The sequence below is a fragment of the Rhinolophus ferrumequinum genome, chromosome 6 (genome assembly GCF_004115265.2).
Source record: "Rhinolophus ferrumequinum isolate MPI-CBG mRhiFer1 chromosome 6, mRhiFer1_v1.p, whole genome shotgun sequence".
Classification (NCBI taxonomy): Eukaryota; Metazoa; Chordata; class Mammalia; order Chiroptera; family Rhinolophidae; genus Rhinolophus; species Rhinolophus ferrumequinum.
The window spans coordinates 37773559-37799815 of record NC_046289.1 but is presented as its reverse complement, the minus strand read 5'-3'; the positions used below and the strand labels follow the sequence as shown (position 1 = coordinate 37799815).

Genomic DNA, 26257 nt, shown 5'->3' with positions numbered 1-26257 from the left:
GGGATTTTAATAGTGTCCATTTAGTCTTGGTTCAAATTTATATATGAGGATGTAATTTTTTTTTAAATAGGAGAGGCTTTTTTTGACTAATTTGTGCTATAGGGTATTACACTATTGTACTATGGGGTGATTTCAGGATCGAATTTTTTTGTTTTCTATTTTTATTTGATAAGAGTATAGAAAATCCTATTTCAGCTACATAACTAAAGCTTTAAATTAGAACAGTTAATAGAAATTTCACTGTGTTCTTTTTTTCTTGGATTAAACTAAACCAAGGACTTAAAAGAGGAATAAAAGGAAATTTGATTTAAAGTAGCTAACAAATACTCTGAGTTTAAAATTCAGAGAAGAAGTATCAAAAATATAGACTAATTTATTCCAAAATTTAGAATAACGACTTACGTTTGCATCACCTAACGTATCAGGACAAATAGAGTTTTTGTTGGTTGAAACAAGTAAATGTTTTTGTATTCTTATCATTTCCCATTATGATTTTAAAAGCACTGCATAACACATATTTCTTTTGAAGTATTTTCAGAATCCCCTGCAGCACCTTCATAGAATTTGCAATCTTCTGAATAGAGTATCTTCAGTTAAACTTTCAGTTTATGAAGTCAAAATACTTGGTTTCAAGAAATGGTTTACGTGAAAAAAAGTTTTGAAAATTCATTCTAGGTGTTTTAAAGATCAAATCTATTAGTTCTGGTGCTAGTAAGTGGGAGAGGCTGGATTTGAGCCCAGGTCATCTACCTATAAGTCCGGAATTCAGTTGCAAAATCCTTGATCTGGGTAAATAAGATTTAATTTTGATGGTAGTACATATGTATTTTTAGTGTTTATTTTCAAAGCTGGGTTATCTACAACGTGCAACTTATATTCTTTCTTGAAGTTTCCAGAGGGGTGCTGTTTATTTAGGTTTCTTTAATAACCATCTAGTTGGTTTATTTAACATTATTCACCTATTTCATTTAGGTATTTTTTGAAATTGGTTATTTTTACTTTTCTTCTCTACAGAGTTACAGTGAATGGTTGCGTGGATTTGAAAAGAAGGCAAAGGAATGTGTAACTGAAACTTCTGGTTCAGAGGAGGTTAAGGTTCGTTTAAGAAATGAAGTATCTATATTTTAACCAAACGTGGAAAAAAGAAGTAAATCAGAGTTTGTCTTTATGAGCTTGGAAAAAAAAGATAAAAGATATATTTTGAGTAGACTAATGATTTTTTGAGAGTATAAGAAGGTGATTTCATTTTGTGTAAATTTTGGTGGAAATGTTGTAAGTCTTCCTTGCATTTGATTTGTATGCAAAGTTAATGTTTGCCATTCCTTTAACTCTGTATATTAATCATTTCTAAAACTCAATATTTAACTATCTCTTACTCTTTTTTGCCTGGATTTAAAAAGTAAAGATCAGTTGAGGTAGGTGGGGAGAAACTGACTGGTTTGCTAAAGTATCCCCAAATACGTCATTAAGAGTGTTCAGAACCTAGATGTGTTGTTAATCTTGACTACTGAAATTTGGGAGATTAAAATCCCCTCTCCCGGGGTGGCCACTTAGCTGAGGGTGGCCAATTAACGCGGTTGGTTAGAGCTAATACAAACTTTGCTGGTTCGATACCCACATGGGCCACAGTGAGCTGCGCTCTCCTTTAAAAAAAAAAAAGAAAAAAGAAAAAGAAAGAAAAGAAAGAATTATTTAATAAAATCCCCTTTCCCATGGTGTAGCATAGGCATTACACCCTTACTTCATATGTGAGTCTGCTTTGATTTTACCGTCCTGCTAAAGAGTAACAAGCCTATTTAGTATAAAATTGTCTAACATATTTTGTAGTAAGCAGACTTGGAGAATTTTATTAGCAAATAGCAAATGACCAACAATGTCATTGAGCTTCATTACTCTTTAAGAAGGTTGAAATGTAGTGTTTCATTATAAAATAGTTAGAAACCATTTATTATAATATACCAGTAAGTAAGCACTGAAACAAATTTGAGGCACAGAACTCTGATAAAACTAGAGAATTTTTCTTTATTTCATTTTTTGCAGGTTCTAGAGCACAAGTTGAAGGAAGCTGATGAAATGCACACATTGTTACAGCTAGAATGTGAAAAATATAAATCCGTCCTTGCAGAAACAGTAGGAAATGATTTTTAATCTATGTTTGGTTTCATTTTTAAATCATTAACTTACTCCTTAGTGGCTTAGTTTGCTATGGCATTAGAACATGAATTTTTCATTACCAATGTACTTTTGTCCATAGGAAGGAATTTTACAGAAGCTACAGAGAAGTGTGGAGCAAGAAGAAAATAAGTGGAAAGTTAAGGTCGATGAATCACAAAAGATTATTAAACAGGTATTTAAAAAAGAAGAGCTTAGAGCAGTGTGACTGTGGGCCCGGGACCTGCAGTATCAGCATCACCTGGGCATTTGTTAGAAATGCATGTTCTTGGGCCTTACCCAAGACTTACTGAATCTGAAACTCTGGGCGGCCAGCAATCTGTGTTTAAAGAACCCCCCAAGTGATTCTGATTCCCACTCAAATTGAAAATCACGGACTTAGAGTATGACTAAAGGGGTAATGATAAAAAATGTAAAGTGCTTTGAAAGCTGCAGAACTACTGTGTGATAACATGAGGTAAAGAATTTGGGGGTTCAAAATGAATTTTAAAAAATTGTATTGTGATCCATGATACAATAGTCAAGAAAAGGTTCATAAGTCCTTCTACTCTTCCTGAAACCAGGATGTTATTGTGCAATCTTATTTTTTCTCCCATTTACTTGGGTGTGGTAAAAAGTGTCATCTGTTGCTCTCTTATGAAGTATGATCAAAAGATACAGTGAATGTTTAAATTAAAAAAAATTATTACGGTGAAAGACACGTTGCCATGAATCCCACTCAAAATACTCCCCCTAGCTTTGAACACATTTACCCCATCGTTCTTGCCACTTTCTGAAGCAGTTCTGGAAGTCCTCTTTCATGAGTGTCTTTACTTTATCCTCCATCATGACAGTGCTCTGTGTCACACGTTGCTTCTGGTATACAGCAATTTCTGTCAAATAAAAACATTACGGTGTGTCCTCATGCACCTTATTCACTGGCTCTGGCACCATGAGATTCTGGCTCTTCCCCAAAGTCAAAATGACCATGAAAGGAAAACGTTTTGAATCGATTCAGGACATCAAGGCAGACACAACAGTGCAACTAAAGACACAAAAGAGGACTTCCAGAACTGTTTCAGAAAGTGGCCAGAACGATGGGATAAGTGTGTTCGAAGCAAGGGGGAGTATTTTGAGGGTGATTAACGGCAATGTGTCTTTTACTGTAATAAATTTTTTTAAATTGAAACATTCACTGTATTTTTTTATCACATCTCATATTTTCCTGCGCCACCTGTGCAGAATTTAGGGTTGCTAATGGTGTTATATGTTGATGCATTTGGAGATTAAATATAGCCAGTTATCAGTTTTTTTTTTTAAATTGAGCCCTTTTAGCTGGGCCTAGTATAATACCATGCAAATGGCGTAGGTTTTGACCTCAAAAATCAAGTTAAATATGATGCTCTCATTTTTAAGGTCTTTTAAAATTTAGTATGGCTTTAAATGAGATGCATTTCAGAAACCTCTGAAATGTCTAATTGGTTAACATTCTAGAAAATAGAAGCCTCTATATCCTTGGTGGTTTACTTGGTTATATAATTGTTTCACATTTCAGATGCAGTTGTCATTCACATCTTCGGAACAAGAGCTAGAGCGATTAAGAAGAGAAAATAAAGATATTGAAAATGTATGTTTTTCATTGTTTGGCTTAAAAACTATGGCCTCATTTTTAAGGCCTCATTTTGTCTTAAGTTCTTTGTTTTAAGATTTCTTTAATCTGCTGGTGCAGTTGTTATGCATTTAAGAATATCTTGGGTAGTGTTTGAGATAATACAGTTTTGTATTCATAAGTGTCAGAACTCCATTGTGAGGAAGCATGCAAAGAAATCTTAAATGTGTTTGTTAACTTTTCCTTCTTTGTTGCGTTGCTAGTTGAGACGCGAACGAGAACATTTGGAAATGGAACTAGAGAAGGCAGAAATTGAACGATCTACTTATGTCACAGAAGTCAGAGAGGTACTTACAGTAGAATTTTTTCATCCTTTTCAATTTAAATTAAGTTTATAACAGAGTGATGCAATATTTCAATATAAGTTGTTTGTGGCCGAGCTTCCAAGTAGCATACATAACATGGGCTATCACAAGGAGATCAATCTTAAACTCTAAACTTCATTGCAGCTGAAAGATCTGTTGACTGAATTGCAGAAAAAACTTGATGATTCATATTCTGAAGCAGTAAGACAGAATGAAGAGCTAAATTTGGTAAGAAGCTTGTTCTCCACTAGGTATCAAGTAGGCTCTGGAAACACTTGTGTTGATGTGGAGAAACCATCCAAACTTTACCTCCTTGCTAACATCTTTAGCTTGGCATTTTATAAGTTTAAGATAATCTTCATATGCTGGTGACTCTTAAGATGATCTTTCTTTTCTTGACTCCTAAGATGATTCTTCTTTTCTTAGCTCCTAACAGTGGCATGTTTGGCTTGCAACTCTTTTTCAAAAAAACTTTCTGTTTTATAAAACCTAGTTTCTTGAACAACATTACTTTCAGTGAATAAATGAAACAAACAGGTAAAGATTGGCTGAGTTATGGAAATTCTCAGAGTTACCATAGTTAACTGGACCTTTTATTTTTTTTAACCTGGAAGGAGATTATTAAAGGTTGAAGATGTGTGTGTACTCCACTCAAGGGCAATAATCCAATCCAGCCTCTTATTTTAACTGGTCTTTCTATAGATAATAGATAACAAAAAGCTTGTGAAATTTTTTATCGTCAACGTATCATTTAGAGTGTAGTAATCATACAACTGTAGACTTAAAGTTAGCTAAATGTCTTATAAAGAAATAGAGTACTCTGTATTCCATTCTTATGTTTTCTGGAAATTTATACTGACTGTGACAGGCTTAATTGTTAGATAAATATGACTATCTTGTAGTATATTTAGAAAACAATCATGTTTTTCTGTGACTTAAAAATTGTTATAACATATGATTAAAATTTTTAAAAGTATGTGAATAAACTCTAGGAAGATTACAGTAAGTTTTCTCCTTACCTCAAATTAACTTTGCCCAGTTTGGAATTTTCTTATTAGTACTGCTGTTACCCTGTTTCCCCGAAAATAAGACCTAGCCAGACAATCAGCTCTAACATGTCTTTTGGAGCAAAAATTACTGTAAGACCCGGGTCTTAATATTATAGTAAAATAAGACTGGATCTTATAGTAATTTTTGCTCCAAAAGACGCATTAGAGCTGATTGTCTGGCTAGGTCATATTTTCAGGGAAACACGGTATGTACCAAAGAAAACTTATTAACTCATTCATTTGTGGTTGGTCTTCTGTGTTATGCAATGATTTATGGGAATCACTTTTCAGATTAGGACGCTATGAAATGTAGACCTAGAGCCTCCCACACCACTGTTTATTTTTTAAATAAAATTTTTGTTTTATTCACTTTCGTTTTGCCTTAATTGAGTCATTCCCACTGCAATGTAAGACTAGCTTTATACATATGTTTGCTGCACATTACGCAGGCCAGGACTGTGCTATGCCACCAGTATAAACTTTATAATGTGTTTTAAAAAAATAATTTCTAACTACAGTTATTGGGAGATACTACTTTTAACTTTGGTGCTTGGTGGCTAACTCAGTAGCATCAAACCCACAGGATTCTGGTTGAGTTGTCATTCAGCCTGATGTTCTCTTTGTATTTTTTGTTCCTTGACTTCTGTCAAGAGGCCATTTTGAGTGGACTTTTCTTGTTTGTTTCTTTGTGTTTTTTTGCCTTGAGTTTGTAATCTTTGTTTTAGGTTTTCTGTTACTTTGTTTGTTCGGGAAAACTGTTGCCACATTTTAAGATAAAATAGTTTTGTTTGCCTACACATACATTGTATGTTCATAGGCCAGAGAATAACTTCTCTGTGGTATCAAATTAGAGTTAAGTAAAGGAGCAAAAAAACTGGAAGCATTTGGGTATTTAAATAGAGTTCTAAAAATAAAATTTCCAAAAGGAATGTCTTCCACTAATTCTCCCTCCAGTTCAAAATGTCAGCATCTTTTATTTCCCCTTTTTGGGTCTCTAGAACTGTTTGGAATGTCATGCCTATGGGTGGGAGGCTGAATAATTAACTTGATGAGTTTAATAAGAAAGTTGTTTTTTTCTCAGTGTAGTCCCTTTCCCTTATTCATGTTTAATTGGAACAATTATCAGGAGAAGAGACATATATATTGGCACTAGAGTTTTATAGAGCTTTATTACTGTTTTGACAGGTTATTGAGAAGTATATCTTAAGACATTACTTGTAGGTATAATTAGGCCAGTGTAAGCTTGCACTGATTTCTTCAGTGATATTTTAAATGATAATCAACCTTTAAATTTTTAAAGTTTTCGTTTTACTAGATTTGTAACCTTCTGTTCAGTGTCTTGAAGTATTAAAACAGTTGACTCTTAACTGAACCGTATAGGTCAAGAAAGCATGTAAAAACTAATTAGTAAAATTTCTGACTACTTGCCTTTAGATATGAATGTACTACTTTATGAATAGTAAAAGGCACTTTACTGGAATTTGATGGTTTTGTTTTTACATTCCTAGCTTTCTACTCTAAACTCTAGTTCTGTTTTATAGCTTTTCTGATGTTTAGCTTTACAGATGGGAACCTCCACTGCTTAGCTTTTCTATACTTCTGGTGCAGCATATTGGCTAATCCACTGTGCATAATAACTGTTAGAGATCACATTCTTTCTCTTTCATTCTTTACTCCTAGGGATCTCTGCATAACCAAAGAAGGATGCAAATTAAGTTAATTGTAATGTTCCTTTATTTTTACAGTTAAAAACACAGTTAAACGAAACAGTCAAAAAACTTAGAACTGAACAAAGTGAAAGACAGAAGGTAGCTGGTGACTTGCATAAGGTAAGACACTGCTTGTCCAGAAGGTGCCATATCATCGTGCTGTGTTGTGCCTTGAATCTTAAACAGAGTGCGAATTCTGGATTTATTCCTTTGCATCATTATATTAATTTGTTTATAAATTTAAGCTGTTACACAGTTTTTAGAACTAATTTTTTGGGGTTCTTTTTCCATTCTTAATTTACTTCATTTCATAACATTTGTATAATTAATTTCTTTGTAAAGTATAGATTAAACTTTAAATTTAATTGAAGTTATTCTTTTTTAAAATTTGGTTAACATTCCTATTTTTTTATTGGGATTTGCTTATTTAATCAATCGTTTGTCCTTATGAACCAAAAAGATATGTATAGATAGACCTCTGATGTTTCGTATAGATAGACCTCTGATGTTTCAGAAGTGTGTTCTGTTCATTTATTTGTAGAAATACATTTTTCTTAATCTCATATAATAGGCGATTTTTAGGATTTCATTTTTTATTCTTTACATTAGGTTGAAAAATATTTGTTGATCTGAAATATATTTGATAGTGTAATTTGCGTATGCTTATATTAAAGCTGCTTTAGAGCTATGATTGTGTTTAGGGGGGTTCCGTCATTAGCAAAACAAATACGTTACTTTTTCAAAAGTTTGAAGAAATATTTTTGTTGATTCTGTATGATTATAGCTTACAATTGTTATGCAAAAGTCTAGGAATCCAGAATTGCTTCGCATTATTTTGGTGTTAGTGTTACCAATAAATAAAATGGAAACTTAAGTTTGTTTTAGAGCTCAAACTTAGGTACATGATAGATATATCGTCAAGATTGAACAATCTGATTTTCTTTGATAAGTGATTTTAAGTTTTGACCTCTTGATCAAAATATAAAACATGCAGTTTTAGTCTAGCAGTATAGTTTCTCAGAAGGTACTTTAAGGATACTAAACAGGTGCTCAAAGGTAATGGATATGCCATGTGTTGAAAGTAAACTGACATCTTAAGACACTTAACTACAGAGAAGGGAGGACTATGGGTGGAGCTGGACCCCTTGCTGGCTCTCTAGTCTTGACTTCCTGTTGAACTCTATGGTAACCTCTGGGTGGGGGGGGTGGAAATAAAGGGAAGAAGCTGTGTTGGGTCTGCACCTGTCCCCCCCCCCCTTTTTTTTTCCCTGCTTGCCACAGAGGACTGCCCTCCGGACAGGAGTGTGTTTGCACCCCTTGGGGGTTCCATTTCTTTTTGTTTTGCCGAATAAACTTTTCTTTTGGTGGATTATCTGGAGAATTATTTTGGCCAGACGGCACGTTATTTGTGATGGCTAAAATCACCAATAGTAGGTTACAGTGAACCGCCCCATATCTATAATAGAAATGTTGTGCAACATTTGATTGGAAACGCACGTAATATTTATTGACATACAAAAGTTAACAAGCAAGTATGAAACAGCATGTATGTTAAAAAACCATTTATATAAAAATTTCTGCCAATTTACTATTCGCCCATATATGTACAGAACAGGGATCTAATAGATCCAAACTATTTTAGGATTTGTGGCCCATATGTGCTTTCTCTCACATACTCTTCTTTGTGTTTAACATAAGTGTTTAAATATGTAAAAACCATTCTTTGCTTGTGAGCTGTACAAAAACAGGCTGTGGTTAGATTTGACTGATCCCTGATCTAGACTAACGTTAACCTAAATATCAACTGTGTATTGTTTGAACTTTCTTAAATAGTGAGCCATGTGTTTTTGTAATCTGGTGGGGGAGAAGCAATTTTCATTTTGGAGAAAAAAACGGAATAGGTTGGCTTTACGTTGTATTATTAGAAGACCTTTAATCTTGTACAAACTATGTAAGAAAATCACTCATTTTGTCTTGTGTATATTTGATTATAAGTTGTATTTGAAGGCTACCTTACTGCTTTCCTTACAGGCTCAACAGTCACTGGATCTTATCCAGTCAAAAATAGTAAAAGCTGCTGGAGATACTACTGTTATTGAGAATAGTGATGTTTCCTCAGAAACGGTATGCATTTTCTTTAACCTCAAATTTCTGAGCTCATTGCATTATAAATTATGTGAAGAATAAAATATGTACAAGATCCATCTCTGACTTAAAAATGCCTTTGTGTTGTTTCTATCAGTTGTGTTGCATTCTTAATTGAAGGTCATCTTTTCCTTGAGATACTCTCTCTCTTAAATAACAACACTTAAAGAAGTGTTGTTATTAATGTTTGTTTTCACTTTAGCTTAGTGAGATATTATGTTAATTTTAAGGTTTGTGTTGGGAAGTATTGTAGTATGCTGCGCAAGAGTATAGACTCTGTTAGAGGGCTTCTGTTAGAATTCCTTGCCCTGCTACTTAGTAGCTGTGTGACTTGAGGCAAATTCCTTAGATTCTTTGTGCTTTAGTTGCCCCTTTTGTAAATGGCAATGATAACTACCTATCTTGTAGAATTGTTGAAAGGAATGAGTTACTATATAAACCATTTAGAATAATTGGTAAACAGTACTTAGCACCTGGTAAGAGCTCAGTATATGTTTACTCTTATTTTTACTGTTATGAATGTGTTCTCCTTGGATGCCTTGCAATTTTTTTTCTGAAAGGAGGAATGGATTTGTATCTGATATTCATAGATTCTAGATTTTTCCCTTTGTGGCCCAGTGACAAAAATTATGCCATTGCTTTCTTTGGTGCAAACTAATTTGCACCACTAGGTAGCAAACACTATTTCTCTATTTGGTTTTTATTCCTGATTTTCATGTCATTTTCCAGATTTTTCATGTTTGTATTTAAAACAATAATAAATTACTTTCAGTTTTTGGTTGCAGATGCCCTTTCCTTGTCTATGGAATTTTTCATTACTTCCATCTTCTTTTTAGGGGTCTACTGAGAAGGAGACAATGTCTGTAAGTCTAAATCAGACTGTAACACAGTTACAGCAGTTGCTTCAGGCAGTAAACGAAGAGCTCACAAAGGAGAAAGAACACTACCATGTATTAGGTAAGAATAACTGAAATATTACTGTCTATCTGTGGGTAATTGATGTAGTGTATGCACGAGAGGTGTGTGCAGTGTGTTTACCATCAGTGTAGGACCTGTCATTGCACTAGTGGAAATATTCAGTCTTATCACTCTCAGAACTTCAGATGACCGCTTTCGCTTTCTTGGAGTTTTATTTCCATCTTGTATATATTTTGGACTTGTAGCTTGGAGGGGGAAAAAAATAAACAAAAATCCCTATATCTTTGCCTCTTTTGCCCTTTATATAAAACAGATGCTCTTCTAACTTGTTTACCTAGGTTTTGTTCATTGCCATGTCTGCAGCTGCTTCTTTACTTTATCCTGATCTTAGTTCTGGTAAAGTATCGCTGTGAGGGTTGTTTTTTGTTTTTTGTTTTTTTTGGATTTTGTATAATAAAGTGATTGTAATGTTTTTACCAAGTTAAGAAGCTTAACTGAAAATCAAATCATCACAATTTCTTCTAATTGGAAGCTAGGTTGTATTTGCTTATAGGTAATCAAATCCATTTATTTAACTTCTGAAGTAAGTCTTAATTGAAGATAGATAAACCTATCATTAACCAACCCATGTTATGAAATTTTATTGCCCATATTACTTGGGAAAGTTCAGATTTGTTGGCATTTAAAAATGACTCGTGGGGATGTAATGTACAGGCAGAGAGAATAGAGTCAGTAACATCTCTAATTGTTCAGTGACAGTTGCTAGATTTATTGTGGTGATCGCTTTGTAAGGTATATAAATTTTGAATCAGTGTTTTACACTTGAAACTAATATAATATTGTATGTCAATTATAATTAAAAATTATAAAGAATGTTAAAAATATTTTAAAAATGACTTGTATTTCAGCTGGTGAATATAGATTGGTTGATTGATTCCTGGGTTTTACCTATTTTAAGAATGACTTAAATCATACTGCCTTGGGTAATTAGGATATTCCATTATGCACTGAATTCTTCAGATAGTCTTCTTTTGAAGCTCTTTATTCTGAAATAATCATGGTATCCTGGAGATCAGAAGAATGGCCTGTGCAAACCATAGGGGAACTCATCACTGAATTGTTCCTTTCAGAACCGAAACTTAAGACTCATAAGGCTGTAGAGAGGCCTCAGGATAGGTTATATGTCCTGGAAAAGTTGGGATGGACCACCATTTTGATTACAGGGGCATTCTGTCTCACTTTTATAGACTAATTGTCTTCTGGCCTGCCTTAGCATACGTTGTCCTTTAAAATGCTGTTTCACATCAGTTACTTCTAAGAATTTTCACATAAACCCAGCTCATTTTCTTAATCTGTCAGCAAAAATAATTATACCTTAGTCTTCTAGCCTTAGTAAGCTGACCTTTCAGTTGCCTAGAGTTACACTTCTGCCACTTTATTCCCCTTCCCCCAAATTGGGAAATAACTGTGCCTCCTGCTTCACACAGAAACATCTTTTCTCATGTCTTCAGCTCTACTCTCTTCTCTACACATGCTCCTTCTGTTAAGTATTGAAAACATGCTCAAATGTCTTATTTTAACCATGCACTTCCTTTAGGTTACCACCCTATATTTTTTACTTTACTGTTTAACAAAGATTCTTTAAATAAACTATTCTCACAGTGTCTACTTCTTTACTTGCTATTAACTTCATCATCATTCTAAAATGGCTTCTCTTCCTGCCGTTCCAATGAAACCATTTTTTGCTGAGGTCATTAGTGATTTCCTAATTGAAGAGCTAATAAATGCCCTCCTTTTGCAAATAAGATACTGAAAATAGTTATGAAATATGCTAAATTTGTTGAAGTCTGTCTATAGGCCTTTATGTTAAAAGGGAAGGGCTTCATTTCTGAGAGCTTAAAAAATTATGAGCTCTCCTATTACCTCTTGTCATTAGACTTCGTCGGTAGTATCTCTCCAGCATCTCAAAGGTGTTCTTCAGTATTTTTCTTGCCAAACACATGGGATGCTCATAATAAGTCTTGTGAACCATCCTTGGCTTGCCTGTTTCCAGGTTTGTCGTAATCTTATTAAGTTTGACGTTTACATTGATCATTGGTAATAATACTTTTATTTTCAGGGTTTTTTTTTTCCTACTTGATTTATAAAATTATGGTAATTTGCTAAAATACATATATATACTCTGGCAACACAGCTGAAACCGAATATTGTTTGGCAGGCAGCTTCTTAAGTGATAACTCAGCATTCTTTTGTCAGCTGATGACCATGAGTCCAAATTTGACAAGTGAAGGGGTGGTTGAACATCAGAAGGATAGGATGGATGTATGAAGGTAGAGGTTCACCAGGCACTTGAGAACCCTTTCCTTCCGTAGGTTTTCCCCAGCATTGACAATGCTAACCCTTCCTTACGGATCCCTTGGTTCCCACAGCTCTTCATTAAATGTTTGTGTTCCTTTTCAGGTTTTAACTTCACCATTATTTTTGCTCAATATGTTCTTCCTCTTGTGAATTCTTTTAAAACTCCTACTGGATGATTAAGTTGTAAATATAAATTTTTAAATCAGAATGTAGGGAATAGGTTAAAATCTGATATCAAGAAACTTCTTTTTAGTATATACTGTAAGTACATATGAATTGTTTAAGGTAATGTACATATTCACTAAGGAAAAGCTATTTTTTAAAGACAAAAATGAGTGTTCACTTCGGCAGCACATATAATAAAGACAAAAATGAAAGAAGGGATATGCAGTAATTTAGTTTTCTAAATCCTAATATACAGATACTCACAGTACTTAGCATTTCTGTGAACTGTAAGGGTAAGTGTATTTATCTTCTATCCTTAATTTGTAAAACCTTAATCTTCCTTTTCTTATTTTAAACATTCTTCAGATCTTTTTTATTGGGGAATATTGGGGAACAGTGTGTTTCTCCAGGGCCCATCAGCTCCAAGTCGTTGTCCTTCAATCTAGTTGTGGAGAGCGCAGCTCAGCTCCAAGTCCAGTCGCCGTTTTCAATCTTAGTTGCGGGGGGCACAGCCCACCATCCCATGTGGGAATTGAAACGGCAACCTTGTTGTTGAGAGCTCGCGCTCTAACCAACTGAGCCATGTGGCCGCCCCCAGCCTTCCTTTTCTTTTGGAAGTCTTCCTACCCATCTCCTATCCCTCTTCCCCGCCGCCCCCCAAAAGAAGGCTGTCGTTACCCCAGTTTTTTTTTTTTTTTTTTTAAATAATTTGTTATAGCTTTGGACTGGCAACACCAGTATTTTATAGTATACTTTTCCCCCGATATCTCCTTTTCCTTTAGTTTCATATTTGTCTGGCTTCTTAGTGTTCTAAGTGTATATTTGACTGCATCAGAAAACTTCATTATCCCAGCTTTTCAGTCTGTTTGGGCTGCTGTAAAAAACATGCCATAGACTTAAACAACTTACTTCTCCCAGTTGTGGAGGCTGAGGAGTCCAAGATGAAGGTGCTAGCAGATTCTGTCTGTCTGATGAAACCTGCTTCCTGGTTTAAAGATAGCCATCTACCTGCTGTGTCTTCACATGGCAGAAGGGGCAGGGGAGGTCTCTGGGGTCCCTTCTCGAGGCCTCTAATCCTACTCATGATAGTGGAGTCTTCTAGAGGCCCCACTTCCAAATACCATTACATTGGGGGTTAGAATCTCAACATACGAATTTGGGGGACACAGACATTCAGACCCTAACAGTCAGGCTCCCTCACCTTGGCCCCAGTTTGTAGAATCCTGTGGAGGGAGGACGATGATTTAAATAGCTGACACTTGATGAGTAATGCCTCTAAGCATGAGCAAGCTTCTAACATGTAGTCATTATCATTCAATCTTCACAACAACTCCGTGCAGTAGGTAGGTGGTCTTATTATTCATTTTTTATTCCCACTTTACAATGGACTGAAAGAGGTTCTGTAACCTGCCCAAGGTCACACAGCTAGTAACTGGGTGAGCTGGGATTTAACAAGGTGGTCTGGGCCCAGGGCCGGTTCTCTTCTTAATCAGTACTTTTCTCTAATTCAGACACTGTGCTCTGAACCCTGTGTCACTGCTTTCTGTTTTCCCCATACTGCCTAATCCTCTGTTGCCAGCCTCTTACACTTTCTTCAGTCAATTCTGACTTTTTCCTAAAGTTGGTATTCAGTTTGTCAGCAGTGAATTGGAGAGGCTCTTGATGTTATACAGAAAAAACAGGTGAAGTTTTGTATGTGTGTTTTGTATGTATGTGCTCTCGCTACTCCCTTTGACAGTTTTTGTTTTATGATGCAACTGTCTCTCTTTTCTGAAAGAAAAAAGTTCTTTTGTAAGTGCTATTAAAGTATAAGAGTTAATGTTCCAGATAAAATCTAGCTTTTATTTCTACACTTGACTATCATATGGATCAGGTTTTTATTTTCTGTAATGTGTTTACAGAGCACTTCATAGTTTAATGTACTAGTGGGCTATGTAGACTTTCTGGTCAGCTGTTAATCTTGTTTTATAATTAGAGAATATGATAGCCAGTGATAACTTTGCTTTTTTAACTTTCTAATTGCTTCTTTTCTCCACAGCTTTTTTTGAAAAATTTCACACACAAAGAAAAGTTGAAAGAATAGTGTATTTACACACCCCTAACCTGCTTCATCTCGCTTTATCTGTATACATACTTTGTTGATGTGAAACCATTTGAAAGTAATTTTTGGATATCATGGCATTTTATCCCTGAGCACTTCAGCATCCCTATGCATCTCCTAAAAAAAGGCGTTCTCTTACTAATCCATAGTACCATTATCACATCCGAAAAATGAAACAGTAGTTCTATAATATCCAGTATAAACCCATATTAAGTTTCCCCAGTTATACCCAAAATATCTTTTATTTTTCCCAAACTAGGATCCGATCAAAATTCACATGCTGTGTTTTTAGTCATTTTATCTGACTTGGAAAGCTTCATATGACCTCAGAAAAATCTATGTCTGAAACTTAAATTATTTATTCATGGGTGGAGAATTACGAATTTCAGTCTCTCTTTTCAGAGCTACTTACTCACCGTAATAGTTCACAATTCTTTTGAGTAAAACTAATAAAAATAGATTCCCAATGTTGTTCTTGTAAATGTTTTTAATAGGATTTAAAAATCCCTATATTATTCTCAATTTGGTCTGAGATTTTGGCTCACATATTTTAAAATCCACATAAAAGCTTCTTCTGAATTCTGAGGTTTTTCTCTCATTTTAGATAATCATTAATATTAAGCGCTTTGATCCTAGTTGAAAGGGCCATGCTAAATCAAATGAAATATATACTTTTGGTGTTTGACAAATGTCTTTTGATTGCCTTTTGCTTCTTTGTTTTAAAATGAATTTCTTTCTGATCTTTTACAGAGTGAAGTAATTGGGAAACCATTCAAGGATAACAGGAGGCATTGTATTATATTTTGCCAAATTAAAGCCTTATTTATGTTTTCACCCTTTCTACTTCGTCAGAAACACTGAACAGAGTTTTGTCTTTTCTAATCCTTGTTAGACTACTGATTTAAAGAGAGAGAAAAAAAGCCAACTCTGTAGACACCTTCAGAGTTTAGTTTTATAATAAAAACTCTTTGAATAATTAGACCTTTACATTCCTGAAGATAAAATAAACATGTAATCTTTTATCTTATTTTGCTCAATAAAATTGTTCAGAAGATCAAAAGTGGTAAAGACAATGTAAAATTTAACATTTTAATACTGATGTTGTACACTGTTTTACTTAACATTTTGGGGAGTAACTGCCTCTGACTTCAACTCAAGAAAACGCTTTTGTTGCTAATGTAATCGGTTTTGTAATGGCGCCGGCAAATAAAGGGATGCTTATTATTCAGACTTGTTTTAATTTCATTGAGCTTTAACAGATTTCATTAGCACTGAAGGTCAACATAACTTAGAACACAATTAGTAATTACAACTTTTGGACAGGATGAGATAGGTATTGTTGCTTGTGTAATTAACTGGAGCTCTCGTTCTTCTGTGGTTCTGTGCAGTGTAAACCTTATCCAGAAGTGCTGTGGGTTACAGAAAGGACGAGGCAAGTGTTTAAGGTGTCAGACTTACTACCCCCAGTTCAGGTTGAGGAGCTCTACTTTATTATTACCATTAAGTAATAATTAACTATTTAGTTTCCTTTTTGTAAGGTACTATGTTACACAGTATACATGCATCTTTTTTGTTGTTGGATAAAGTTTTTTTTCTTTTTAAAAGAATTGGATGAAAACGCTGAGCCCTTCTGATACGAAATAACCACTGACAAATATCTTGTATCACTGAGTATTAAAGTATCTATTAGGCCATATAGTGGCCCCCTTGCTGCTTCAGTCATGCATCAGTCTTGGCTTGTTCTCTCACCATCTTGAAATCTGGTTCAGTGTTGCCTGTTTCATCAGGTTTTTACTGATCATCCATTACCCCCCACTCCCCCGCCTCTCTATCCCCCTACCTATTTTTGTCCATAACATTTATAGTCTTCAATAGATTCTAATGTATTCACTCCTAGGCCCCCACCAGAGAATAAACACTGAGGGCAGGAATCATCTCTTTTGCTCTTTGTTTTATCCCCACCCTGAGAAAGTGCCCGACACTTAATTGTGCTTATATATTTAAATGAATGAATGGATGAAATTCATTCTTACAGCTTGAGGATTATCTAAAGTGTTGCCTCCCAACCTTTTCACCTCGCAGCAGATACACCACATCATATTTCCGAGGTATAGAGAGAGAGGGAAAAGGCTGCTCCGGGCCAGGGACGCCTGCCTGGGCACCTGGGTTTCCCAGGCCTTACCTGGCTGCTTTCAGCAAAACGCTGGGGAACTGATCTGAGGCCAGCCGCTGGATCAGCATCCTCTCTCGCTTTTCCCTTTGCTGTTGCCTATAAAGATACTTAGGGCTCTGCCATCTGAAAAAAAGAAAAAAACAACAAATCCCACCTTCTATTTTACAACCGTTTCTTGCTTTTCTCCCCTTCAGAGCTAGTTCCTCAGAAGAAGGATATATAATTGTATTATTTTTCAACCTCCCTCTGTGTTGGAACTGAATTTAAAAAAAGTAAAATAATTGGAAGAGACTGAGGACTCAGTCCAGTCTCATTAATTTGTGTTCCTTTCCTCAACATCCCAACCAAATACACGTTTACCTTTTTGTCTCTGAAGTGGCAGGAAGTTCACAACACTGTTCCAGTTCGGGACAGTTGTCATTGATAGTGGTTACTAAGTTATTAAAAGTTGTGTTCCTGTTACTTGCATCAGTTTGTCCTTCCTTACTCCAGAACCACATAGGAAAAGCTCACCACGCTCCTATTCAGTTATTCTTCAAAGATGCCATGATAGCTCCATGCTCCCTGAAGTCCATTCCCCTCTAGGGTGGACATTCCCAGTTTCTCAGTTGCCCTGAATGATACAAGGCCACAGGTCCACCTTTCCCCAGTGTAATTTAAGGAGATTGCTGGGAGAGGAAGGGAGCATCAAAAGTAAGAGGGAGCCATGTGTCCTCATCTCTAGTGGCTCACCTTGCCACTATTGCAGCCAGTTGAGGCAAGAAGCCCCAAGAAAATTATTCAGATTGGAGACAACCTACAGGAAGAGAAAAATAACCATTGTAGTTGGGAGCAGACTTGATCCCCCCAAACGAGAGAGATGTGGAAAGGAGGAGGGGATGCCCGTGAAGCAGGCTCTACCCCTCAGTGTGGTGTGGCAACACTAGTAAGTACGTTTCCTGGAGGTCTGTGACATGGTGTAAAGCACCCAGGCTTGAGTGCCTTGCAGGCATTCACCCCAGCAGCAAGAGGTTATGGGGTGTGCCCCTGTGGGCAATAGCTGTGTTGCCCACAGAAAGTTTGAGCCAAAGCCATGTTTTCCACGTGTCTTGCATCCCAGAACGGGCTGCATATGGGCACCTGCCACTCATGGGATCTTTCCAGATGACATGTATAGGAGAAGCAGTGACCACCAGGAAACGGCTTCTCCCTTGATCCTATTCATCATCTGGGTCCCTAGAGAAGGGAAAGCCAAGAGGAGTTAAAGAACAGACTCCTAGTCACTGCCACTCAGGCCAGTAGTCAAGCCTGAATTGGGGGAGGTGGGAGACGGTTATTAAACTAGGCTGGGCTGGACTCGCATTAACCAAAGTTGCAGGACAGCTATTGGATCTGCTCAGGATGTGCTCACGGGAGGTGCTGCAGAGTGTGGTTGAAGATTACGGTGCGGAAAACACGACCAAGTCCAGTATGTTCTACTTGAGTCAATTTGGGTCATTTATGTTTTCCTCGAAAAAGGGGCCATTTCATATTCATTGGCAGGATTCTGTAAGACAGCTAACATCACTTGCACAACTTAAAATATGCCAGACATTTTTTAAGCATACTTTACTTACATTAACTCATTTAATCCTCACCAAAATTTATTGGGAGTGCTTTTATCATCATTTCTATTTTATAGATAAGGAAACCGTGGCATAGGGAGGATAAAATTAAATTGTTCAAGTTCTCACAGCTACTAAGGAGCCAGGATTCCAGTCTCCAACTTAAGCTTTCTGGTTCGATTCACTTATTCAGACGTGTGTGTGTATGTGTATTCATATATATGTGTATATAATTATATATAGTCATTTTTAAAACTACGTATGCTTTTTTTTTACCCTCATTTGTTCCTGGTGTTAATGTGCCTTCTCAGTTTCCCTGGTTGTACTTTCCAAGGAATTGTCAACCTCAGTGGTTCTCAAGGTGAGGTCTGCGCAGAGCGCTGGGCGTTCCTGAGACCCGATACTGGAGTCAGCAAAGTCAAAACTGTACTAAAGATGTTACTTGCGTTTTTCACTGATGGTGCTAAAGCAATGTGGGTAAAACTCTGGTGCTTCAATAAGAATCAAAACAGTGGCTCCAAACTGTTAGTATTGTATTTTCACCATTACTTGCAATACAAACAATATCAGATTCACTTAATGTTTTTTCTGATGAGACCTGTAGTGATATTAATATGACTTTTTTTTGGTATATATAATGAAACACATTAACATTTGGAAAATCTGGATAACTCAGTGAACCAGTATTTCAATACACAATGTTACAAAAGCATGCCTGGGTAAAAGTTCCATTTAAAAGCAAGATAAAATAATGGATTTTAATGTATCAGAGTACAAAATGTTCACTGATTGGGTTTCAGACTTCACATTGCAATTAATCTTTAAGAAATCACCACTTGTTGAGTTTTCTTATAGTATCAAAGCATATCCACAATTACCTGGAAGGACTACTACTCTGTTTTCTAAGACACATCTGTGTGATTTTCTTCATATACTTCAACCAAAACAACATACGACAACAGATGGAGTGCAGCAGTGGTAGTCTTCTATTAAGTGAGATATTAAAGAAATTGGCAAACATGTAAAGTAATGCCAGCTCTTTTTTTTTTTTTTTTTTTTTTGCAACGGGTTTGCCGCCAGAACACCAGTGTAGTGAAAACCACCGTTAAGTCTAAGCCAAAATGGGAAAGGAAAACACACATAAACATCGTCGTCATTGGACATGTAGATTTCGGCAAGTCTACCACTACTGGTCATCTGATCTATAAATGTGGTTTGATGGACAAAATAACCATCAAAAACTTTGAAGAGGAGGCTGCTGAGATGGGAAAGGGCTCCTTCAAGTATGCCTGGGCCTTGCATAAACGGAAAGCTGAATGTGAGCGTGGGATCACCATCAATATCTCCCTATGGAAATTTGAGACCATCATTGATGCCCCAGGACACAAGAGATTTTACCAAAAACCATGATTACAGGCACCTCTCAGGCTGGCTGTGCTGTCCTGATTGTTACTGCTGGTGCTGGTGAATTTGAAGCAGGTCTCTCCAGGAACGGGCAGACCCGTGAGCATGCCCTTCTGGCTTACACACTACGTGTGAAACAACTTGGTGTTAACAAAATAGATTCCACTGAGCCACCCTACAGCCAGAAGAGATACGAGGAAATCGTTCAGGAAGTTAGCACCTACTTTAAGAAAATTGGCTACAACCCTGACAGTAACATTTGTGCCAATTTGTGGTTGGAATGGTGACAACATGCTGGAGCCAAGTGCTAACATGCCTTGGTTCAAGGGATGGAAAGTCACCCTTAAAGATGCCAGTGCCAGTGAAACCACGCTGCTTGAAGCTCTGGATTCCATCCTGCCACCAGCTCATCCAACTGACAGGCCTTTGCGTCTGCCCCTCCACGATGTCTACAAAACTGGTGGTATTGGTACTGTCCCTGTGGGCCGGAGTGGAGACTGCTGTTCTCAAACCCGGCATGGTGGTCACCTTTGCTGCAGTCAATGTTACAACTGAAGTACAGTCTGTTGAAATGCACCATGAAGTTTTGAGTGAAGCTCTTCCTGGGGACAGTGTGGGTTTCAATGTCAATGTGTCAAAGATATTCATCATGGCAGTGTGGCTGGTGACAGCAAAAATGACCCACCAGTGGAGGCCGCTGGCTTCACGACTCAGGTGAGTATCCTGAACCATCCAAGCCAAATCAGTGCAGGATACGCACTGTGCTAGACTGTCACACAGCTCACATTGCTTACAAATTTGCTGAGCTGAAGGAGAAGGTTGATCATCGTTCTGGGAAAAAGCTGGAAGGTGCCCAAAGTTTTTGAAATCTTGTGATGCTGCCATTGTTGATATGCCCACGTATGTTGAGAGCTTCTCTGATTACCCTCCTCTGGGTCATTTTGCTGTTCATGACGTGAGATAGTTGCTGTGGGCGTCATCAAAGCAGTGGACAAGAAGGCAGCTGGAGCTGGCAAGGTCACCAAATCTGCCCGGAAAGCTCAGAAGGCTAAATGAATATTATCCCCAATACCTGCCACCCTAGTTTTCTTTTTTTTCCTTTTTGTTTTTTAAAAGATTTTTATTAAAAATATAGCTAACATACAATAGTATATTAATTTGGGGGGTACATCATAGTTACTCAACATTTGTATACCTAAAGAAGTGATCACCATGATAAGTCCAGCAACCATCTGACACCGTACTGTGCTATCACAATATTATTGACTATATTCTCTATGCTGTACATTACATCCCTATGACTGACTTGTCTTATATCTGGAAATTTGGACCTCTTATTCCCCTTTACTTTTCCTCCCCCCTTTTAATTTTTCAATTACAGTTGACATTCAATATTATTTTATATTAAATTCAGGTGTACAATATAATGGTTAGACAGTTATATATTTTAAGAAGTGATCCCCTGACTAATCTTGCACCCACCTGGCACTATACATAATTGTTACCATATCATTGACCATATTTCCTATGCTTTACATCCCCATGACTATTTTGTATCTACCAATTTTTACTTCTTAATCCCTTCTCCTTTTTCACCCCACCCCCCATCTATCACCTTGGTAAATCTAGTACCCACCTGACACCATACATAGTTATCACAACATTATTGACTATATACCTTATGCTATACCCTACATCCCATGACTACTTTGTAACAAATAATTTGTGCTTCTTAATCCCCCTTCCCCCCCGACACCCTCAATCCCCCTCCCATTAGAGCAGTCCTGGGTCACCCACTGCCTGTGACCTGCTAGGGACTACCTGTAGGACATACAAAGCAATCCGAGATGGTTCATTGCCTGTGCTAAATTTGGAGGTACGTGTGTGAGGCCATGCTGTGAACCGAGGATGGCTGCTACCAGTATTGGGCCTGGGGTAGCTCCACAAAAAGCTAACCACCCCAGGCTGCTGCCACCTGCCGACTCCCTTAAGGTTCAGCCACTGATAAAGCCTCCTGTGGTACATGAGTTGGGTGAGGCAGGATCTCAGGGAGTCACTAGAGTGGAGTCACTAGAGTGGGAAGAGTTGTGGTCACCAGATTAATACAGACTCTGGTTTGGTGCCAGTGCTGAGCCTGAAGCTACTAGCAAAAGTCTCAGAGCACACCGAGGCCAGTCGTCACTTTCCTGGGGCCCGTGGACTCTGGATGGTTTTCCAAGAAAGCATGCAATGGGTGGGGCTGGCTGCCCTGGAGAAAGTGCCTCCAGCATTGGGAGAGTTGGGTGAGGTGGGGTTCCAGCAAAGCTCACCAGACCAATCAGATTCAAATTTGGCCATGTGGGGGTGGGCTCAACACAGGCAAGATGGCGCCTGCCTGATGGCTGCAGGGAAGAAGGGACTCTACAGGGAAAATGGCAGTCTTCCAGCCTTGCCTCAAAGCCGCACACCTCACTCTGCCCCACCGTACGCCTCTGACGCCCGAGTCACATCCCTCCGCCAGACCCCAAGGGTGAGTGCCTGGGAGTGAGAGAATCTGTGTGTGGGCGATTTAATAGGATGTTTGGGTTTTCCTCAGCCTTGCGTCCCACCTGGATGGTTGGAATTCCCCATTTTTCACGGCCAGATATCGTGGGGGTTCTTCTTCCCAGCACCAGTACTCTGAGCAGGGGAGCCTGGTGTGGGTCTGGGGTCCCTCATTTCTCTGGGGGGAACCTCTGTGGCTGAGAGATCCCTCCTGATTCTCACCCACCACATGGAGGTTTGGGGCCATCTCGTTTTGTGTCTCTGCTCCCCCCCACCAGTCTTGATGTGGCTTCTTCATATCCATAGTTATAAAACTTCTGTTCAGCCGGACTTCAGATGGTTCTCCAGGTTGATTGTTGTATAATTTAGTTGTAATTTTAATGTGTTCATGGAAGGAAGCATACACAGTATTTATCTACTCCACCATCTTGGATTTTCCCCAAGGCAATCAACCCCAGTCTTAATCAGTGGTGGGAGAATGGTCTCAGAACAGTTTGTCTTAATTGGCCATTTAAGTTTAATAGAAAAAGACTAGTTAATGATTTCAATGCATCGTAAAACCTTTAGAAGGAAAGGAGAATATTTTGTGGACCATTTGCTTTTTTTCTGGGTGGCAGTTTTTAAGTTACTCGTTTTTAAAATCAAGTACTTTTTAATGGAAACAACTTGACCAAAAAATTTGTCACAGAATTTTGAGACCCATTAAAACAAAATTTAATGAGAAACCTGTGTGTTCTTTTGGTCAACACTGTAACTTCCTATAGTACTACTCAGATAAGAGTCTAAGAGTTGCCCATAACCTATTTCTGGTGTTATATCTGCTGAAACTTTAGAATTTGATAATTTTGGTTTAATTATTTTCTTGTGGGAACTTTTGTTTTTTTTTCACCTTGTCTTAAGGGGAGGAATCATCTGTTTGCATAGTACAAACTATGGGAAGAGGTCTGTTGGTGCAACTTCACAGGTTAGGATGGATAAAGAGTAACCTTGTTGATATGTAAGCTAGTTTACAAAGGCCAAATTCTGTAATATTAAAGTCCACATGTTGCATATAAAATTTTGTATAGTTACATCAATACTGAGTGAATTTGTTGGTATGTCAAATTTTAGTTTTCCAGTTATTAAAATGTGAATTCTCACAATTACAAATACTGAGGTAGCTCAAAGAACTTAAAATGAGACTTAAATAGTATTGAGCACTGTCTTGCTGCAGTTAATTGTATCCAGATTCTAGGAAAAATAAATGTTACTGGAAATTGAAAAGAAGAAAGAAATGCCAGCCTTCTCACTACATCTTTTTGGTTAAATTGTTTTAGAAAATGACATTATATTTCACAAAAACGTGTTCATTGTGTTGGTATTTTAAAATAAATTAAGAAATGAACATTTAAATTTTTTCTTGGTTTTAATTTCTAGTACATTGAATATTGATAGAAATAACAAAGACAAAAGATTTTATAAGTGTAAAGGATATACAGTGGAATATTATTCAGCCTTCAAAAAAGAATGAAATCTTACCATTTGTGACAACATGGATGAACCTTGATGGTATGCTAATTGAAAGAAATTATCAGAGAAAGGCAGATACCATATGATTTCATTTATATGTGGAGTCTAAAAAACAAAACAAATGAACAAACAAAAGAAAACAGAAACAGACTCATAGACACAGAATAAACTCGTAGTTGCCAGAGGGGAGGGGGCTCGGGGGATGGGTGAATAGTTGAAGGTGGTTAATAGTACAAACTAACAGTTATAAAGTAAGTCTTGGGATATAATGTATAGCATAGGGAACGTAGTCAGTAATATTGTATGGTGACAGATAAGTGCTAGACTTACCATGATGATCATTTCGTAAGGTATATGAATGTCGAATCCCTATGTTGTACATTTGAAACTAATATAATACTATATGTCAATTAAAAAAAGAGTGAAAGGAGTTCTGACACCAAAAATTTGAGAACTACTGGTCTATTGGGGTGTTTTTTTCCAACAGTTTTTAATTATACTGAGCAACTCTATTAGCACTTTTGTGTTGCGTTAGGTTGGTGCAAAATTGCGGTTTAAAAGGTTAAAAATGATCACAACAACTTTTGCACCAACCTAATATTTAGTTTTATGTTTAATGTTTTTATCATTTTCATTTTTTTTACTTTTTATTTTGTTACACTTCACCAACTTCTTGTCTTTAAATTAAATTCATATATTTCCAATTCTTATTTTTTAATAGATTCATTTTAGGCTGTAAGTTTTCCTTTGGATGTCTTTACATTCCACAGATTTTGATATGTAGAGTTTTTGTTGTCTTTCAGTTAATTAAAAAAACCCCAGGAATATTCAAACATGCAGAAAATCATGGAAAAATAGAAAAAAAAACTTGTCTACCATAATCTATCAAATATTAACATCTTGTCATATTTGCTTGAGGTTTTTTTTTTTTTTTTTGGTTGAAATAAAAGAAACTAAACACTAACTATAGTTGAAACATCTTGCATAACCCTCTTCGGTCCCCATTCTCTCCTTGTCCAGAAGCAGCCACTGTTTAAGGTTATGTTTAGCATTTAATTTCATGTTGTTATGCAATAAATACACATGCATGTATCCAGAAACATGTAATAGTGTTTTGCATGTTTTCAAACATTATATAACTCACTCTCCATTTGCTTTACTTGTTCAATATCAGCTTTAAAGTTTCTACAAGCAGCTTTTATTCATTTTTAACTGTGGATGTATACCACAATTTGTACATTCCACTGCTAAGGGACATTTAAGTTGTCAGCAATTTATAAACATTTTATGTAACTTTCATTTTGATTTCCTATAAAAGATTTTTTTGGAGTGTGTATTTGTTATTTTTCACATCATGGATTTTTAAATGTTTTCTAATATTGTTACATTTGGATCAATGAACATGACATGTATAACACCAATTTCTTGAATTTGTGAAGACTTGAGAAGAAAAACCGCAAAAAATTTAGTCTCAGTTTAGAATAAAAGAGGTTATCAGCAAGAATGCTCAGTTTTGGCAGGAAATGATTTTAAGATGTGAAATAGTTTGAAATTTCAAGTTTCTTTACCAGGCTTGTTATTACCCTCTTCAGTTAGAAAATGAGAAAGAGTTGGGATATACTTATTTTTGGTGACCTCAGACACACAGGAAATAGATTCAAAACAGGTAGGGAAAGGTCTCATGTACATGTATTTACCTTTACGCATGTCTCTTCCTTTTGCTATGAAGAATCAAGAAGCTGTGAGGTTTTGAGTTCAGAGCAGGTTCTTCCTGAGCTATTCAATACAAAGTTTTGGGATTTTATTCAATGCCAAGTATGAAGTTTCTGTTTAATTGCTGAATGTAGTATTCATTTCAAAATTTCTAAAATATGGTATTGTTGATTTAATCCAGACTATAATTGTAGGAAATGGAAATTTGCTTACTTATGTTGATGAATTGTGTTCATAAGTTCCATCACCACCTAAATTGTGTAGGCTCTTCTGATGCCTGCATATAGTTTTCTCCTTGCTAGCTGTTCAAGTAAAATAATGTGGCCAACCCAAATGCAACAATGAGTTTTCTTCAATTCCTTTGTTGCCAAGTACATGGTCAATATTTGTAAATATTCAAAGCAATGGAAAAGAATGGATATTTTCTATTTGTTAAATTCAAATTTGTTAATTAATATTCTCCCACAGCTTCCAGACTGTGTTTCTGGTTTGTTAGGTCTGGGATGAGGCTCAAGAATTTGCATTTAGAACAAGTTTTCAGTGATGCTGCTTTGGGGACCGCACTTTGAAAATCCGGCATTATGGTTTTCAATTTGCTTTTCTTCTGCAATTTCATCACAGTTTCTTGTCAATAAGAGTTCTTCTTGTCTTCAAACATTGATCAATATTGACTGATTATTTTTATATCATTTCTATAATTTCTACAGATTTGGGGAGCGAGGGAGGGAGAGAGATTGTAGCATGTGCTCAGCTACAACCTTGAAAACGGAATTTTCCCAAAA

The 26257-nt window shown here is 36.6% G+C and overlaps 1 protein-coding gene and 1 pseudogene across 7 annotated transcripts in view; both read left to right on the top strand.

Moving 5' to 3' along the window:
* Positions 1–15798, top strand: part of KTN1 (kinectin 1) — an 89175-nt gene extending 73377 nt beyond the window's left edge. For 4 of the 7 annotated variants that reach the window (XM_033108131.1, XM_033108134.1, XM_033108129.1 and 1 more), the window contains 10 exons: positions 1015–1095; positions 2041–2130; positions 2255–2347; positions 3707–3778; positions 4024–4107; positions 4270–4353; positions 6920–7003; positions 8915–9007; positions 9865–9985; positions 15321–15798. In XM_033108131.1, coding sequence (XP_032964022.1) covers positions 1015–1095; positions 2041–2130; positions 2255–2347; positions 3707–3778; positions 4024–4107; positions 4270–4353; positions 6920–7003; positions 8915–9007; positions 9865–9985; positions 15321–15325 — 807 coding nt within the window. In that variant the 3' untranslated portion in view covers positions 15326–15798. The remainder of the gene's footprint in view (positions 1–1014; positions 1096–2040; positions 2131–2254; positions 2348–3706; positions 3779–4023; positions 4108–4269; positions 4354–6919; positions 7004–8914; positions 9008–9864; positions 9986–15320) is intronic. The other 3 variants (XM_033108135.1, XM_033108136.1, XM_033108132.1) reach the window with 1 other exon arrangement.
* Positions 15799–19584: 3786 nt separating this feature from the next.
* Positions 19585–20786, top strand: LOC117024120 (elongation factor 1-alpha 1-like; annotated as a pseudogene).
* The last annotated feature ends 5471 nt before the right edge of the window (positions 20787–26257 follow it).